Source organism: Ctenopharyngodon idella, chromosome 13 (assembly GCF_019924925.1).
Source record: "Ctenopharyngodon idella isolate HZGC_01 chromosome 13, HZGC01, whole genome shotgun sequence".
NCBI lineage: Eukaryota > Metazoa > Chordata > Actinopteri > Cypriniformes > Xenocyprididae > Ctenopharyngodon > Ctenopharyngodon idella.
The window spans coordinates 20,691,855-20,709,216 of NC_067232.1; the positions used below are offsets into that span (position 1 = coordinate 20,691,855).

A 17,362-nucleotide genomic window follows, 5' to 3' on the forward strand; every position below is an offset into this window, starting at 1 on the left:
GTTAGTGCAGATGGCAGCTGGATGGCATCCTCCATGTTGGGATTGGCACTCATTAATGTCTATAAGTCATCCAAAATGGGACAGGGTCAGGAAAAAAAATCCCTAAAAGACTGAGAAGAGAGTCCTCAAGCAAGCAAAGAAATGCACAAACAAATTTTGAAATGGGAGAAGGACTTACCAGAGCAGTTTTTTCCATCCCCAGTGAAGCCATTGAGACAGAGGCATAGGTGACTCCCAATGGTGTTGACACACTGCGCAAACTTGCTGCAGCTATTGACTCCAGATTCACATTCATCCACATCTGTAAGGTTGGAAAAAGAATAACATACAAAAATGACTTAAAGTGCATTCAAGGTAAATATTTTATTAGTTAATAAATTTCCTGGATAACTGAACCCATGACCTTGGCTTGTGAAAATCGAAATGATTTTTTAATCACATGTGAATTGCACTTACCTATGCATTCTGTTCCATTAAGAGCGTAGCCCACTTTGCATATGCAGTCAAAGGATCCTGGCTTATTGACACACTGAGTCTCTTTCTTTGGGCACACATTTTCTTCACATTCATCGATGTCCGAGCAAATGAGTCCATCCCCTTTGAATCCCACATCACACACACACTGATACCCTGAAGGTGAAGGATGACAAAGTCCATGTGGATGGCAGGCAGGATCACATTCACGACTAGGGAGGACACAGGTGTTGTTGTATGCTACTGTGCCATTCAGACAAGAGCAGACATATGCTCCAGGGGAATTGACACATACAGAGATGTCTGGGCAAGTATAATTTGAAAGGACACATTCATCCACGTCTGTACAGGTGAAACCATCTCCATTAAAGCCCTGGTGGCATATACACATAAATTCTCCAGGATAATTGTAGCAGTTGGCTTGTAGATGGCACATACCCTCAACTGCACATTCATTTATATCCTCACACGTTACACCGTTTCCTGAGAATCCATGTTTGCAGGTACATGAGAAGGAGCCTGCTAAATTCAAGCATGTGCCATTCTGGTGACAAGGTTTCTCATTTTCACATTCATCAATATCAGAGCAGTCTAAATCATCACTGGCCCGAGTGAAGCCTTCTTTACACTGGCATTCATACGACCCTTCCATGTTTGAGCACTGCTCATTGGTGCCACAAGCCTTTTCAGGTAGCTGACATTCATCTATGTCCTGGCAGATGGTACGATTGACTAGCTGAAAGCCTGAGGGGCAAATGCAAGAGAAAGACCCCTTACTGTTGACACATGTTGCTCTGTTTCTGCAGCCACCATTATCAACAAGACACTCATTCACATCTGTGCATTGCAACACACCATCCCCTGTATATCCCACCATACAGCTGCAGTTGAATTTTCCTGGTATATTAATACAGAGTGCATTAACATGGCACCGCTTTTCTATGGCACACTCATCCACGTCGTTGCATACTAATCCATCACCCTCGAAACCAGGTAGACATGAGCAGATGAATGAACCAGGTAAGTTTTCACAAGAGGAGTAAGGACTGCAATGTCTTATGGCACATTCATCCACATCCAGACACTGGTTTCGACTAAAGTTGTAGCCTTGACCACAGTCACAGAAGAATGAACCTGCTGTGTTGACACACACAGCATTACTTGGGCAAATGTTACTGGCGGCACATTCGTTAATGTCAGTACATTTTGTACCCGTGCCCAGGAAGCCAGAGCGGCAGGAACACTGGTAGCTTCCCAGCAAATTGCTACATATTGCGTTGGGGTCACAGTTGTTCTTTCTATCACACTCATTAATGTCCACGCATGCCAAGCCATTTCCTACAAATCCTTCAGGACAGGTACAACGATACGAGCCTGGCAAGTTTGTACAATCAGCAAATGAGCTGCAGATGTTGATTTCACATTCATTGATGTCCTCACATGTCTGTCCATTGCTTTGGTAGCCACTGTTGCAGAGGCAGGTGTAGGATCCTGGCAGGTTCTTGCAACCTTTGTACCCAAATAAAGCAGAGCACACACCAGGAGTCTCTGAACACTCATCAATATCTAGGCAGAGATAATTTCCATTGCCTTTGTAGCCAGCATTGCATGTGCACACGTAGGATCCAGGGTTGTTGGTGCAAGTGGCATTCCAGTGGCAGATTCCTGGTCTTGTACACTCATTATCATCTGTGCACTGAAATCCATTTCCACTGAAACCAGACTTACAACTGCAGTCTCTTCCTCCATCTCTGTTGGTGCAAAGCGCATTAACATGGCAGCCACCATTATTAGTTTGACACTCATTGATATCTTGGCATTGGAAACCATCACCAAAATAGCCATTTTGACATGAACAGGTATAACTGCCCAGAGTGTTACTGCAGACTGCCTTTCCATGGCAGCTGTGTAGACCAGTAGTACACTCATCAATGTCCTGGCACTGCACTCCATTGCCCCTGTACCCCATTTGGCACATGCAGACAAACTTTTCATCACGTGTTTTAAAGCAATCTGCGTTGATGTGGCATACGGTCCCTGCAGCAGCACAGTCATTGAGATCTGCAGCTGTGTAGACAGAATGGATAAAAGATTGGCAAGTCTGGCAATAAGTGACTGACTGTGTTGATCATTCATTCAAGTCTCTGTTACTCACCAGCAGTTGTGTACCTGAACACTGTACACAGGCACAGAAGGTACAGCAGCAGATTCCTACAAGAGGAAGTCAAATATGAAAAAGAAAAAAAACGACCTCACATAATATTATGACACTAGTGCTGGCTATTTACATAGTGCTGGAGAATCAGAGGAAGTCAGTGAACACATGCATTCCCCAGCATAGGAGTTTTGAACATGAACAATAAATTATTTTGTAATTTTTTTTCTTTCTTTTTTTTTGATCCCTGACTATGACTCACAGCTTCTTGGTGCAAGTAATTAGGTGAATTCCTACTGGTTACCTATATGTGTGTATATCTTTACATCTATAGAGTTACATCTATCAAGTCAAGCCAGTTTACCCATAACAAAAACAGAGGGATTTCTTTGTCTTGAGCCTCATTTCATGAGCCCAAAATGGATGGACATGCTGAAAGGACCTAATTATTCTAAAATAAAGAACTTTATTTGACTCAAAGGCCACACACACTGCAGCTAAATTCGGTTGTCAATTACCTTTTAGTGCTTAATCCTGTTCTGCACAGACACAGAGTTTTTTTTTTTTTTGGGAGTAAAAAATTTACGGGAGTGACAATTGCATGAATTCCCGAAAAAGGCCACGTACACACTATAAAGTTTCAGGAGTGACAACCACATTTAAATGCGGGAGTGAGTCCCCTAAATCATCATTCCATGTGTGTACGGAACACGACTCCCTTCCGAAGCTGCGTGATTTTACTAAAGTACAGTTGACGAAGGTGTCGTGTTTTGCTTATGCTTGGAAAGGCTGTTTAACAGACCGCGCTCTTGTAGTGTTGCCATGTCCACTTATTATAAGCGTATGTTGTTTAAGCTCGGCTCATAAAGCAATCGAATTTATGGAGTTATTAAAGTGAGCAGGTGTGGTCTTATTATCAGCATAAATCATTTGGATGTATTTCGGTTGTATGCTTGCTCTTGTTCGTTGCAAGATCTGGCAATATGAATGAGTCAAGGCTCGTACCGCTTTCCCTGTGATTTCTTGCACTGCACATAAAGAAGAGAGAAACCAGAGGTGTAAAGTACTTGAGTAAATGTAATTAGTTACTGTACTTAAGTATCTTTTTGGCTACTTTGTAGTTGTACTGAGTATCAAAGATATTGGCAACTTTTACTCTCTACTTGACTACATTTTTGAGCAAGTAAATGTACTTTTTACTCCACTACATTTGTGATGAGTAATGCCATTACAAATTACATTTTTCATGGCAGCTAACTTTTTCTGCAGCAGTTTGTTTCTGATATAAAGAAGCGATATCGCCATCTAAGGGCATGGAAGGTACTATATCTTGTGCATTTTGCCTTCACTCCCCCAAAACTTGTCAACAAGGATACTTTACGTGAATGTGAGTGCATTAGCACGAAGTTGCTGATCGCAGGTGTTTGATTTATTAGATGAGGAAATGACTGCAGCTGGTGATGAGGCTCAAACCAGCACATACAGTAGACTTGGACCATTTAATTTTACTTAACATTGTTTTATTTATCTGCTATATTGACAAGACCATTTTGAAGGATATTGGTTTACTTATGGCCACTTGAGCTTAACTGAGACTTGAGAGTTTATAGACGTTTAAAAGGTTGTTGTGTCAAGCTTGATTTATTGCAATATTGAGGTGTTCGGTTTTATTTTGATTTTAGAAAATAAACTTGATTTCTCATCTTACAAATCAATTGTTTCTTATTTTCACTGGCAGTCTCTCAGGACTAGTGCATCTCTGAGCCTACATTCAGCATGAGTAAAATACTTAAGTACTGTTAAAATCAGATACTTTAAGAGTTTTACTCAAGTCGTATTGGAATTGGTTACTTGTAATTGTAGTGGAGTCATTTTCGATGCAAGGTATCAGTACTTATACTCAAGTGTGGTTTTCAGGTACTCTTTACACCTCTGAGAGAAACATTTCTAATGCAAGTTAAACTATGCCATTAACAACTAGCATGCCATTGCCATTAACAACTTCATACACACTGCGCAGAATTTTTGTAAATGCAGTTGTCACTACCTGTAATTTTTGGGAGTTAATGCAGTTGTAGAATGCGATTGTAACTCTTGTAAATTACTGCATTTACAAAAATTCCACACAGTGTGTATGGAACCGAACTGAACAACTAGTTGTTAATGACATAGTTAACTTGTATTAGCACCGTTTAACATGGTGTCAATCACGCAGTTTTGAGAGTGAGTCGTGTTCAGTACACACATGGAACGATAATTTAGGGGACTCGCACTCACATTAAATGCGGTTGTCAAACCTAAAACATTACAGTGTGTACGTGGCCTTTAAAGAAACCTAAGGCATCCTACTGCTTTAGAAGTAGTAATTTATTCCACTATTTTCTCTGATAACCTTTGTCATCATCTCTGCTTTTACTTTAAGTAAAGCTTAGATTACAGTGTTTCTGATTATAGCATAGTTCCCTAAATTTGTGTTAATTCATTGACTTGATTATGTTTGGAAGGTTCTATTTTATATAATTTCTGCTATCACTGAGAAAACATAGTGTGAGACAAACAATTTCTCAAGTTTGATGAATAGTGCTCTGAATAGGAAAAATTATAATCCTTGATCTCTGACTATATTACATGCTGGATATTTTATCTCCCTGTGGGTCAGATTCAGTCTTTGTCTGTCTGATTAAACCTCTAGAAATCTGTGTTCTGTGTCAGATTCAAATTACGTCAAGACGTGTCTCTAGCATACTAAGAATTTACTGGAAAGAACATCCTTCTCAACATATAAGATATATATAAGATATATATAAAATATAAGATAGTATTTTCTAAAGATTGTCCATATCCAATTGAATTTTATCAGCATTCAGAACATTCACATTGAGAAATAGTTTATGTGAATCAGAATGTAAATCTGGAACTCATAGTTCCAGTATGATTAGAGTAAACTGTTTGCCTAGTTCCTTATTTGTCTGGAAATAAACCATGAGTGATAACTTATAGATCTTCTGAGACATATTTAGCGCTTAGTACTTGTACAGAAACAAGTGAACAATTACCACTGTTAATGTAAAAGAAAAAAATTAAGCAGATTAAGAAATAATTAAGAAATAAGAAATAAAATGCTAAATTTAAATGAGTACTTACAACATATCTGACTGATGGCTGGTTGTCCTATAAGGCAGACATTAGGATAAAGAGCAAGTAGGTCTCTTTCAGGCTTCGGAAGGTGTGTGACTCCGCTTCTCTATGGACTCTTCTGCCCAAGTTACAACACTTTGTTCTTCCTGGTAATAATGACCCATTTCAGCACCAGACATCCTAAACCAGCATAATAGGGAACACCCATATATTGCTATGATTATGTTTCTCTCTCCTAGTAAGTGTACTACTCCCATTGGGCTTTAACTTGCCTCTGGGTGTAAAATAAAGGCTGAGACAATAAAGAACATCATTCAATAGTTAGTGTTTTGTGTTGAGAGTACCTTTACCTCATGCACAAATACCAGATTATTATTACCAGGATGGACTGGACTAAAAATCAGCCCCAGACTCATAGCTTCACAGCCCATCACAACCACTGGTATGAGCACAGCACACATACTCTATAATACAAAGAATTTGGCACAATGTGCATCACATGCTGTAAGTATATTTATATGGCCCTATGTTAAGTGGTTTGCCTAGAGAGCAACTTAACTCTTTCCCAGCCAGCGTTTTTTTAAAAAGTTGCCAGCCAGCACCAGCATTTTTGATCATTTTCACAACATTTCATGGCCCACAGAATATTTTGTTGTATGAATATCTGAACATACAATATGCCAAAAGAAAGAACAGAGCCTCTGCTTAAAAAAATAATAGCCTTGTGGGCAGCACGCCAACATATAGTGCTGTAGCACTATCGAGTCCCAGCTTGAGGACCTTTCCCGATCCCATCCCCCTCTCTCTCCCACTTTGCTTCCTGTCTGCTTATTGTCCTATCATAATACAGGCAAAAACAAACAAAAAAAACACTTGAATGTGGATAAATGTAAATAAAAATATTAAAAAAATTATTTTTAAACAAAAAGCTGAAAAAAAATCTAGTTTTTACAGCTGGATCGGATTCAGAATGATAATCAAAACATAGATGGAGTAGATTGAGCCCATCAGTATGGAGCCCCTAAAGCCAAGCTCATCGGTCAGTCGGGCCATCTGATCATTCTGATTGGCTGTTCAGCTACTGCCACCTGCTTGTACAGAAAGGTATTTCTTCTTACGCAGGCGGAGAATGGACATGTTACTTGGCCGTCGGGTGTCGAGCTTCGGTTTGGTTTGAACCCAGATGCTGCCGACGTGAGCCCACCCCGCAGTCTGCTTTCGTCGCCACTAGTCTGTCGGCGTCGGCTTGGTGTGTTCCGGGCTTAAGGGGACATGGTGTTGGGAAAAAAAATATGAGATGGGAGGAAAATAATAAGTCAATGCTTTTGCATTCTCTCAAAACCTTTGTGTTCCCTCGTAAAAACTTTTGTTTCTTGGCAGAATGCAAACAATTTGCAAGCGAACACAAAGTTTCTTGGGGGAACGCAAAAGCTTTGCCAATTCATTTTTCCTTCCATCTCATATTTTTTTCTTCACCATGTCCCTTTAGGGTCTCTGTACATCAACACCCCCAAAGCTTGCACAATCCAATCTTTTCATGGGTTCATGGGTATGATTGCGTTAGCTTAATGTGCATAATCAATGCTGCTATCGCTTGTTTCTGCTTCTTCTTTGCATGTTTTTGGATACAGAGATTCTATTTCAGAAGATGTGTAATAGCGCCCCCCTACAGTATAACAGTGAAAACATGGATTGTTGGAAAATTCTGGGAAGCATTGTGTCAGAAAGGATGGAAAAATCCATCAATGGTGGGGAAAGAGTTAAATTCACTATGAAATCAAATTTGACAGTTCTTATTTTTTATGGAATGTTGCAGTGTTTATTATAAATGATATATCTGTGCATGTTTTTTTTTTGTTTTTGTTTTTTTTTTTTGTTTTTTTACATGCATAATCTTTAATCAAAGACGTTATAATCCGCTCACAGGGCCATCTCTTCTATGATGACATGTAGCCTACATCAACACAAGGGCTAGGTAATAAGGTTGTCCAATAGCCAGAGGAGATATAATCCCTCCTCTCCAGCAACCTGTCACTCACATGTACTAAACACTGAAAAGTTTTTCATTTGTGTTTTTTGTGTACAGGTGACAATGCTGTCAAAACGATCCCTGTTCACATAGACCTGTGAAAAGGACTAAAAATGCTGTATTGTGCTGCCAGGCCAGTAGTTGGTGATGTCACTTTGTAAAGAAAAACAAGGTGCCTATAGACTGAACACGTAATACACATGCACAAGACGTCACTGTTTTCACAAATTCATATTTTTGTAGTTTACACGGAGACAATAACAGAATTGTTTTCAAAAACATGCACTTTAAAATCCGTTTTCAAAAGTTTGCTTTTTTCAGGCCCCCCAAACCATTGTCATGTAGCCTTAATGAACGGCCAAAAAGCATAAAAAGTTTTCCATTTTTAGTTGAAAACGGTGTCATGTAAATGGCGCCTTAGTTTGGTTTTGTTCTGTCCCTGTTTGCCTGTGTTCCCGATCCTTGTTTGTTTCAATAGTTATTGATCATGCCCTAGTTTGTTTCCATAGTTACTAATTGGTTTCACCTGCATTTCATTTAGCTCCCTTTGTTTGCCTTCTGTATTTATACCCTGTTTTTAGTTACTCCTGGGGGGTATTCCAGAAAGCAAGGTTAACTTACTGTCACATATGCCCTGAACTCTCGGTTGATTAACCCAAACCTTGCTTACTTCGTGTATGCAGGCTCTAAAACTGAGGTCTAATGTAAGTTCAGTCAACCTGGAGAATGAAACTCAAGTTAACGGTGAGTACACAAAGACATTCACAACCAAGCGCAGAATCCAGAAGTCACCATGGAAACGGACACTAAGAAGAAGTGCGGCATATACTTCTTTCTTCTTCTTTTTGTTTAATTGTGATTTACTTTATCACCACCTATGGGCCAATTGTGCAATAATTTAAAAAAAAATTATTTTAATTTTTAATCAGTTTTTTTTATTACTGTGAACTGCGGCTATGCAGCCCCATACGCAACAAACTGCGATGCACTGTGTATTCTGACACCTTTCTATCAGAACCAGCATTAACTTCTTGAGAATTCTGAGCTACAGTAGCTCTGTTGGATCGGAGCACACGGGCCAGCCTTCGCTCCCCACGTGCATCAATGAGCCTTGGCTGCCCATGACCCTGTCACCGGTTCACCACTGTTCCTTCCTTAGACCACTTTTGATAGATACTGACCACTGCAGACCGGGAACACCCCACAAGAGCTGCAGTTTTGGAGATGCTCTGACCCTAGCCATTACAATTTGGCCCTTGTCAAACTCGGTCAAATCCTTACGCTTGTTCATTTTTCCTGCTTCTAACACATTAACTTTGAGGACAAAATGTTCACTTGCTGCCTAATATATCGGATCCACTAACAGGTGCCGTGATGAAGAGATAATCAGTGTTATTCACTTCACCTGTCAGTGGTCATAATTTTATGCCTGATCTGTGGTATGTACACTGCTCAAAAAAATTAAAGGAACACTTTGAAAACACAGATCTCAATAGGGAAAAATATCATGCTGGATATCTATACTGATATGGACTTGGTAATGTGTTAGGAACAATTGACAAAAGGATGCCACACCATTTGATGGAAATGAAAATTATCAACCTACAGAGGAGTGAATTCAAAGACACCCCGAAAATAAAAGTGAAAAAATTATGCAGCAGGCTATTCCATTTTGCTGAAATTTCATTGCAGCAACTCAAAATTGTACTCAGTAGTTTGTATGGTACTCAGTAGTTTGTATGCTTGTATGCATGCCTGACAACGTCAGGGCATGCTCCTAATGAGACGATTGATGGGGTCCTGGGGTATTTTCTCCCAGATCTGGACCAGAGCATCACTGAGCTCATGGACAGTCTGAGGTGCAACCTGGCGGCATTGGATGGACCGAAACATAATGTCCCAGAGGTGTTCTATTGGATTTAGGTCACGTGAGCGTGGGGGCCATTCAATGTTATCAATTCCTTCATCCTCCAGGAACTGCCTGTATACTCTCGCCACATGAGTCCAGGCATTGTCGTGCACTAGGAGGAAATCAGGACCCACTGCACCAAAGTAGGGTCTGACAATGGGTCCAAGGAATTCATCCCGATACCTAATGGCAGTCAGGGTGCCATTGTCTAGCCTGTAGAGGTCTGTGCGTCCCTCCATGGATATGCCTCCCCAGACCATCACTGACCCACCACCAAACCGGTCATGCTGAACGATGTTACAGGCAGCATAACGTTCTCCACGGCTTCTCCAGACCCTTTCACGTCTGTCACGTGCTCAGGGTGAAGCTGCTCTCATCTGTGAACAGCAAATGCCAATCGAGCTCCACGGTGAGGGGCAGTGAGCACAGGGCCCACTAGAGGACGTTGGGACCTCAGGCAACCCTCATGAAGTCTGTTTCTGATTTTTGGTCAGAGACATTTACACCAGTGGCCTGCTGGAGGTCATTTTGAGGGCTCTGGCAGTGCTCATCCTGTTCCTCCTTGCACAAAGGAGCAGATACCGGTCCTGCTAATGGGTTAAGGACCTTCTATGGCCCTGTCCAGCTCTCCTAGAGTAACTGCTTGTCTCCTGGAATTTCCTCCATGCTCTTGAGACTGTGCTGGGAGACACAGCAAACCTTCTGGCAATGGCACGTATTGATGTGACATTCTGGAAGAGTTGGACAGTCTGTGCAACCTCTGTAGGCTCCAGGAATCGCCTCATGCTACCAGTAGTGACACTGACCCTAGACAAATGCAAAACTAGTGAAAAACAGTCAGAGAAGATGAATAGGGAAAAAAATGTCAGTGGCCTCCACCGGTAAAACCATTCCTGTTTTGAGGGTTATCTCATTGTTGCCCATCTAGTGCACCCGTTGTTAACTTTATTAACACCAAAGCAGCTGAAACTGATTAACAACCCCCTCTGCTACTCAACTCACCAGATTAATATCCCAAGAGTTTAACTGACTTGATGCTATTCTCTGATTAATAAGTGTGTATGTGTGTGTGTGTGTGTATATATATATATATATATACACACATATATATATATATATATACATATATATATATATATATATATATGTATTTATGTAATACATACATTAATATATATACATTAATAAATCTTATGTGTTTCCTGAAACCAACGAACATTTGCAAACAGCATTGCTAGTTGTGTGGTTGGAACGACAGCTCCCCACCTGTGGTTAGAAGCATTTCTTGTTTGTATGACATGTGGACTTAATAAATCCTTATCTTGAGCAAAATAAGCAATCTATTTATTTAATTTAGAATATACAATTTTACATTTACGTCTTTTAGTTTGTCAAGAGATTAAAAGCACCATTTTTAAAGAGTGTGCATGTGTGAAAGTGATCTAGTACAAATGGAGGAGCCATTTGACTGAATCTGGAAATAAAGCAAAATAACTGAGACAAAAAGAGAATTAATCCTCAGATGCCATGTCTGTAATGTATAGCAAAAAAAAAAAAAAAATCTGGCATTAATTCAAACTCAAACAGATTAATTAAAAGAAGTTATTATTCCACCACCACCTGCATGACATCAATCAACATGGTTGAACAAACAAATTCCAGGAAACAGTCATGACTAGTTAGATGATTTCTTGTATTTGTGGATGGTTCATGTTCAAAACCACAAGATAACCTTTAACTGTGCATGCTGTCTGTGTGCTACCCAACATGGTGTTAGAAGCACATTCTCTTCCTTTTAAATTTCTCAGGCAGTCGAGCTTGCGGCTCTGATACGAGCCTGTCAGTTGCATGAGAATCAGAAAGTAAATATTTATACTGACTCATGGTATGCCTTCAGAGTGGTACAAGATTTTGGCAAAATATGGCATTGTCATGTAGAGTGATGGTCTGTATCTTTTAGGGGTGAGATTGCTATGCATGATGGGATCGGATGTTTATGTGGTTAGAAATTTGTTCATATGAGAAAGTAAAGAGGCCGTTTAGAAATGCTATCAAACATGTGACTGATTTAACTCAGCAGAATGTATAAGAGATATCTGATCACGTAAGAAAACAGATACATTCAAGACTGCCGAGGGTAAAAAAATTAGTCATCCCACATTAATCTCAGACTATTAATTTTTCTTTCTTTCTTTCTTTCAGAATGCATAAAGCTAGAATAAAATATTTGTTTATTTGTTTTTCTGTTTAAAAGCAGAGGCTCTGTTCTTTCTTTTGATATATTGTATGTTTAGAAATTCATACAACATGAAAACTGAAACATTTTCAACATGAAAATTGACAAATGCTGGGACTGGCTTCAATTATTTTTATTTGATTTGATTTATTTAAAAAAAAAAAAAAAAAAAAGCTGATGGGGAAAGAGTTAAAGAACAGTTAAATATATATTTTAGGTATAAAAATTAATATCTCAATAGGATCATAGTAGTATACTTAAAGATAAAAAATAATATATAAATATAAACTAAGTATGATGTTAAGTTCACTTAAAGAAAACTTACAAGTATACTTAGACCATAAAACAACTAAACTAGTAGTTGTGATGGTTGGTGGCTGTAATCACATGCGGATTAACGCACAGGCTTGCATCGGCTGCAGTTTAGGGGCCCCACCTGTGCAGGGCCCCCGGATTGGCCAGACTTTTTTTTTTTTTTTTTTATTTACTTCAGCGTGAACAGACTCTCATTGGCCCAGAAACATTGGGGAAAAAATAAGTAGGTGATTGGATAGATGTGACATTTGGGTCACATCTGTCCAATCAGCTGCTGGTCAAATCATGACAATCATTTTCATTTACATCACCGCTATTGCTAGACTGAATAGCTAGTACCCCAGAGTGCAGTCAAAGTCCCTTTCAAGGAAAGGGCGCCCACTTGGCGCCCATATTTGCAACACCTCCAGGCAGCTGTTTCAGGCATCCAAGACCAAGTCCTATCTATTTGAATGGGGGAATCCTGAAATCTCAAAAACTTCCAATTAAATAACATTTCAATGCCAACAGAACTAATATATAGGCCAACATAGCCTATTTTATTAACAAGTAAACAAGGAGTGAGTTTGCCATTAGCACTTTGTACCAAGTAATGCAAGCATTGGATAACAATTCATCTCGTTAAAAAACGATTAACAAAAAAACAGTCGTGCTTTAAAATCTAAAATCAGCCGCTTGCGTTCGGGCTTGTCCAATGTCTTAGGCCTATTTAAATACATATTATATGAAGAAGTCATAAATAATGAATGAAGCGCCAAATGTAAAATGGCTCTATTGAGCCTGAAGCATTCATATGTAAATAATAACTTCATCTATTTCTGTGTCTTAAGTACAATAAAACATTAGCCGATGGATCCTAACTAAAGAACTAAACAGATGATAAGATACAATTAGAGTTACAAAATCGGACATAAAGGAATGCGCATGCTCATGCACAAAGTCAGGCCAATAAGATTTGCTGTATTACAAACCAATGAAATTGTTGCCACGCCCCAATGTGTCGCCCCGCCCCATCGTCCAGACTGCGACTCGGTCAGTGATGGGTGTATTTGCTCAGTGGATCACACCAATTACATGCCCCTTCACAGCCCGAGCTGGAATACTATTTGCTGACGTGACGCAATGAGATCTTACCAATACTGTCACATTTTTTACTTGTTTTACAGTTTTTAGAGAAGTGCATGACATGACTCAAATGTAATGAAGTTATTTTATTTAAAAGAAGAAAACTGTTAAAACATAAAACAACTATGATAATAATAAAAAATAAATAAAAAATGCACACAAAACCAGTGCTTACAGTACTCAGTACAGTAATCATTTAGCCATCAGCTTGCGTTATTACATCGTTTTCATTATGGTAAAGTGTAAATGTCTTTCTTTGCTGCAAATATGCCAAACTACATGAGCCGAGCTCTACCTGTTCGCCATCAGTATCGTTCAACAACTGGTTCATTTCGTTCACGAACGACATGTACCAGTTTGTTCAACTCGTTCACGAACAAGATCTCTCTTGTTCAGGCTCAAAACATCTCGGTCAGTGAAGGGCGTATTCATTCACTGAATTCAACAAATCACATGCTCCGTCATCTCATACTCAAAGGCTATTGGCTCGAGGTTTAGTCATTCTTCGACAGGATGAAACAGTCCACAGAGCTGCGCATGCGCTCGCTGCTAATAGTGCCGCGCTGCTGTGGAGGGAGGAATTTCAGTGAACATGAAATATGACTCAATGGACTATGTGAACGAGAACGATTCGTTCACCTAAAAGATTTGTTCAAAAAGAATGATTCGTTCACGAACGTAACGTCACGGCTGCGTTCAGCCCTGACATAGGTTGCAAAACGTTTTTTAAAAGAAAAGGTGGTGCCTTGAATACCCTGAACAGGCCATTCTTTGTGTCCTTTTTGAAGAATTTATCTTTTTTAATCTCCTGGTAATCAATTCTAACTTAAATTATTTTATTTCTAGTTCTTACTTTTTTAATACCTTGTATTTCCTTTCTCATTTTATGTAAAGCACTTAATTACCATTGTGTATGAAATTTGGTAATAAACTTGCCCCAATGAAGCTAAAAATATAAACAACTACATCATCATGTTGATATCATATATTTTTACTATAAAGTTCTCTTACGACAAAAATGTCTTCTAATATCTTTAATTGTTGTGTATACTGAGCTGCAGCGGACACGTTTTGTAAACGACTTTACTTGTACCCATTATGCGAGCTGTCTCTTTAATACCGCGTGGTTTATATACATGTTGCTGCTGATTGGGCGGACATTTTTGACACACCCACCAAACAAAAGAAAACGTGGCTGTTTCTCAATTCCAAGAACGCAGAGAACGGACTTGTTTTCTCGTGGAGTCCGGTCTTGCCAGGCGACCTTGAAAGAACAAACTCAGAAGGACGCAAGGACACAGAACTCATAAATTTGAGAATTGAGATGTGCTGCGATCTTGTTGCTCAACTGACCATCCCAGCATCTATTAAGTGGCTAATGCACAATAAATACAACATAACATCACAAACAAATGTCATAACCCTTTCATATTATTATAGACATTGTTTTCCTTTAATTTTATATCTTTTTATTTCACCGCGTGTATTTATGAAAATGAGTAGCCTTTGTGTTACATGCTTTGTCAATGTAAAGATTCTTTTTTATATTCCAATAAAAATACTGCAGGCTTTCTTCAGGTTATCACTTTATTAAAATTAAGCAAATCAAATGGACAAATGTTCACTTGCGAGCTTGTAGTGGGAACCTTATAAGTGAGAACGAGAACTTTAAAGCTTGCAGGCTTCCGTATGTCGACCGTCCGCAGCGTCTTTTGGGATTTTTAACGGTTCGATTCTCTGAAGTCTGTATTTGATGCATCCTCAATATCAAGAACACATCCGGGCATTTTAGGTGTTCTGTAGCTGGATGGATTAATCCACATAGCTCTCTCCATTTACTACCTAAATCTGAGCCGCTGAAGACGAGGTGGATTAATTTTTTCAGAAAATGCTCCCTCAACTCTACTGAACGAATCGTTTCACATTCTTTGTGAATGAATGTCAATACAAAGGGACAACACAAAACAGGTTGTGCTAAAAATTTGTTACTCAAGGATGATCAGTACTGTTCGTGATCCAGCTTACAGCCTCCAGAGTGATACTGGACACGGCAGTAATGAAAGTGAGAGCACTTTATTACAGTTCATCGGAGTTGATTTACGGATATAAAGTTTACCAGTTTATTAAGCACCACCCAAAAAGGCATAAGGTCTTTATATATTTGTTTACTGTTAGTTGTGTTTCTGTGTAATTCACTATGTATTTTGATGATGACCCTTGTGGAAAAAAAAAAGTGCACTTTAGTATATTTTTATAAAGTGTACTTATTGCACAAATAATATACTTTAAAAGAATACACTTAAGTGTGAATTAAATGTAATGTTTTCATCGCTTAAGTGCATTCTATTTGTAATTAATTTCAAATGTATCACAGATTAAGTTCATATTAAAGGCAATAAGTTGCACTTTTGAGTGATTTTTTTGAACCACTTAAGTGGGACTTTAATACAACTTTATGATAACCTTTGTAATTGCTTCTAGTATCTTTAAAATATAGTTGAAGTGCACTGCTCAATGTACTGACAAGCAATTAATGTGAACTAAAATATATTTTAATATCAGTTATCAATACACTTAAGTGTGAATTAAATGTAATGTTTTCAGCCGCTTAAGTGCATTCTATTTGTAATTAATTTTAAATATATCACAGATTAAGTTCATATTAAATGGAATTAGTTGACTTTAATGCAATTTTTTTATGTACTTTGAAATATGGTAAAAGTGTACTTCCAAATGTACTGACAAGCAATTAATGTGAACTCAAATATACTTTAATGTCATTTACATGTACACTATTATATAATTTAATACATTCATAATTACATTATTTACATACATTTTTATTTAATTTAATACATTTGTTATTACATTATTTGTAATTACATATAATAATGAAGTTACAATTTAGTATATTTCAAAATATTACAATCAACACAAATGCAAATTGAAACCCTCTACATTTATTGACAAAACCCTCTCTAAAACAAATACACAAAAACCTTTTTGTTGATGCACAAGAAAACTCAAGAAACACTATACACAATCACAAACAATTACAACACTTTAACTCTCATTTAGAAAGAGTCTGGAGGACAGTGAAGCTTATATGCACTATCATTTTCTCCCTCACATACAAAGGTACCTAAACCTAAACCTACCCAACACAATACTTTCTGCATTAAGAGGGATCATAAAAATTTGCATGTTTTCTTTTTATTTAGTACTTCCCTGATGAAGCAGTTCATTCTGCAAGGTGTAAGTAAACTTTTGACTGCAACTGCATCACCTAAAATTAATTACCTCAGTCATCAGGACAACACTGTAGTAGAATCCTGGGAGAGGCTCTTTCACATTTCCCACAAACACCAGGATTCCAGTGACCACACCATCTTCACTGACACTGGCCTTTAAACATAGAGAACATTTTATAAATGTTTTTATACCTACTTTACAGGGAATTAAACATAACTTTATCAATTACACAAATATAGATAGATAACCCAAGACGCAAGCAAATTGAGGGGTCTTTCACACAGAATGCATTTTTGCTTTGAAAATAATGATATAATATCATTATATATAAATATATAATGATTAGATAGGGATTTGTAAGTGCACAGGTGAGAATTTATTACTTGCAAATAGAAAAGATTCAAAGCATTTTAAAGCTATAAGGATAGTTGATGGCAGTGTTTTAGCTTGTAGTGTGTGATCAGTGTGTGCGGGCTGAATTAATGGCAGAATTAATGGCAAAACTTGTAACATCACCTCATCAATACGGGTATTTGATTCCACACAGCTTGCACTGTATCTCCAATGACAAATCTGTACTGATCCTAAAAAATGAATATATAACTCCAGATAAGCACAAAAATATTACATATTACAAACACAAACAGTAATTGAACACCTCACTTTTCAAATGCAAAAATTTAAAAATTCTGCAAATTTAACTTTAAGTCATTTAAAATGATTTAAAAA

The 17,362-nt window shown here is 38.2% G+C and overlaps 1 protein-coding gene across 1 annotated transcript; it reads right to left on the minus strand.

The window, feature by feature from the left end:
- Positions 1-102: 102 nt before the first annotated feature.
- On the minus strand, positions 103-1,126 carry LOC127525354 (fibrillin-2-like). Its single transcript, XM_051917850.1, has 3 exons — positions 457-1,126; positions 179-301; positions 103-110 (listed from the first exon to the last, which is right to left on the minus strand). The coding sequence occupies exons 1-3, from the start codon at positions 1,124-1,126 to the stop codon at positions 103-105; spliced, it is 801 nt and encodes a 266-aa protein (XP_051773810.1).
- Between the last annotated feature and the right edge of the window lie 16,236 nt (positions 1,127-17,362).

What these genes read in the sequence shown, in the direction of transcription:
- LOC127525354 (XM_051917850.1), bottom strand. Translation starts at nt 1,126, where the DNA reads ATGGAAGGGTCGTATGAATGCCAGTGTAAAGAAGGCTTCACTCGGGCC. An exon ending in TAATGGAACAGAATGCATAG is followed by an intron (nt 302 to 456) that starts GTAAGTGCAATT and finishes CCAACCTTACAG; the next exon opens with ATGTGGATGAATGTGAATCT.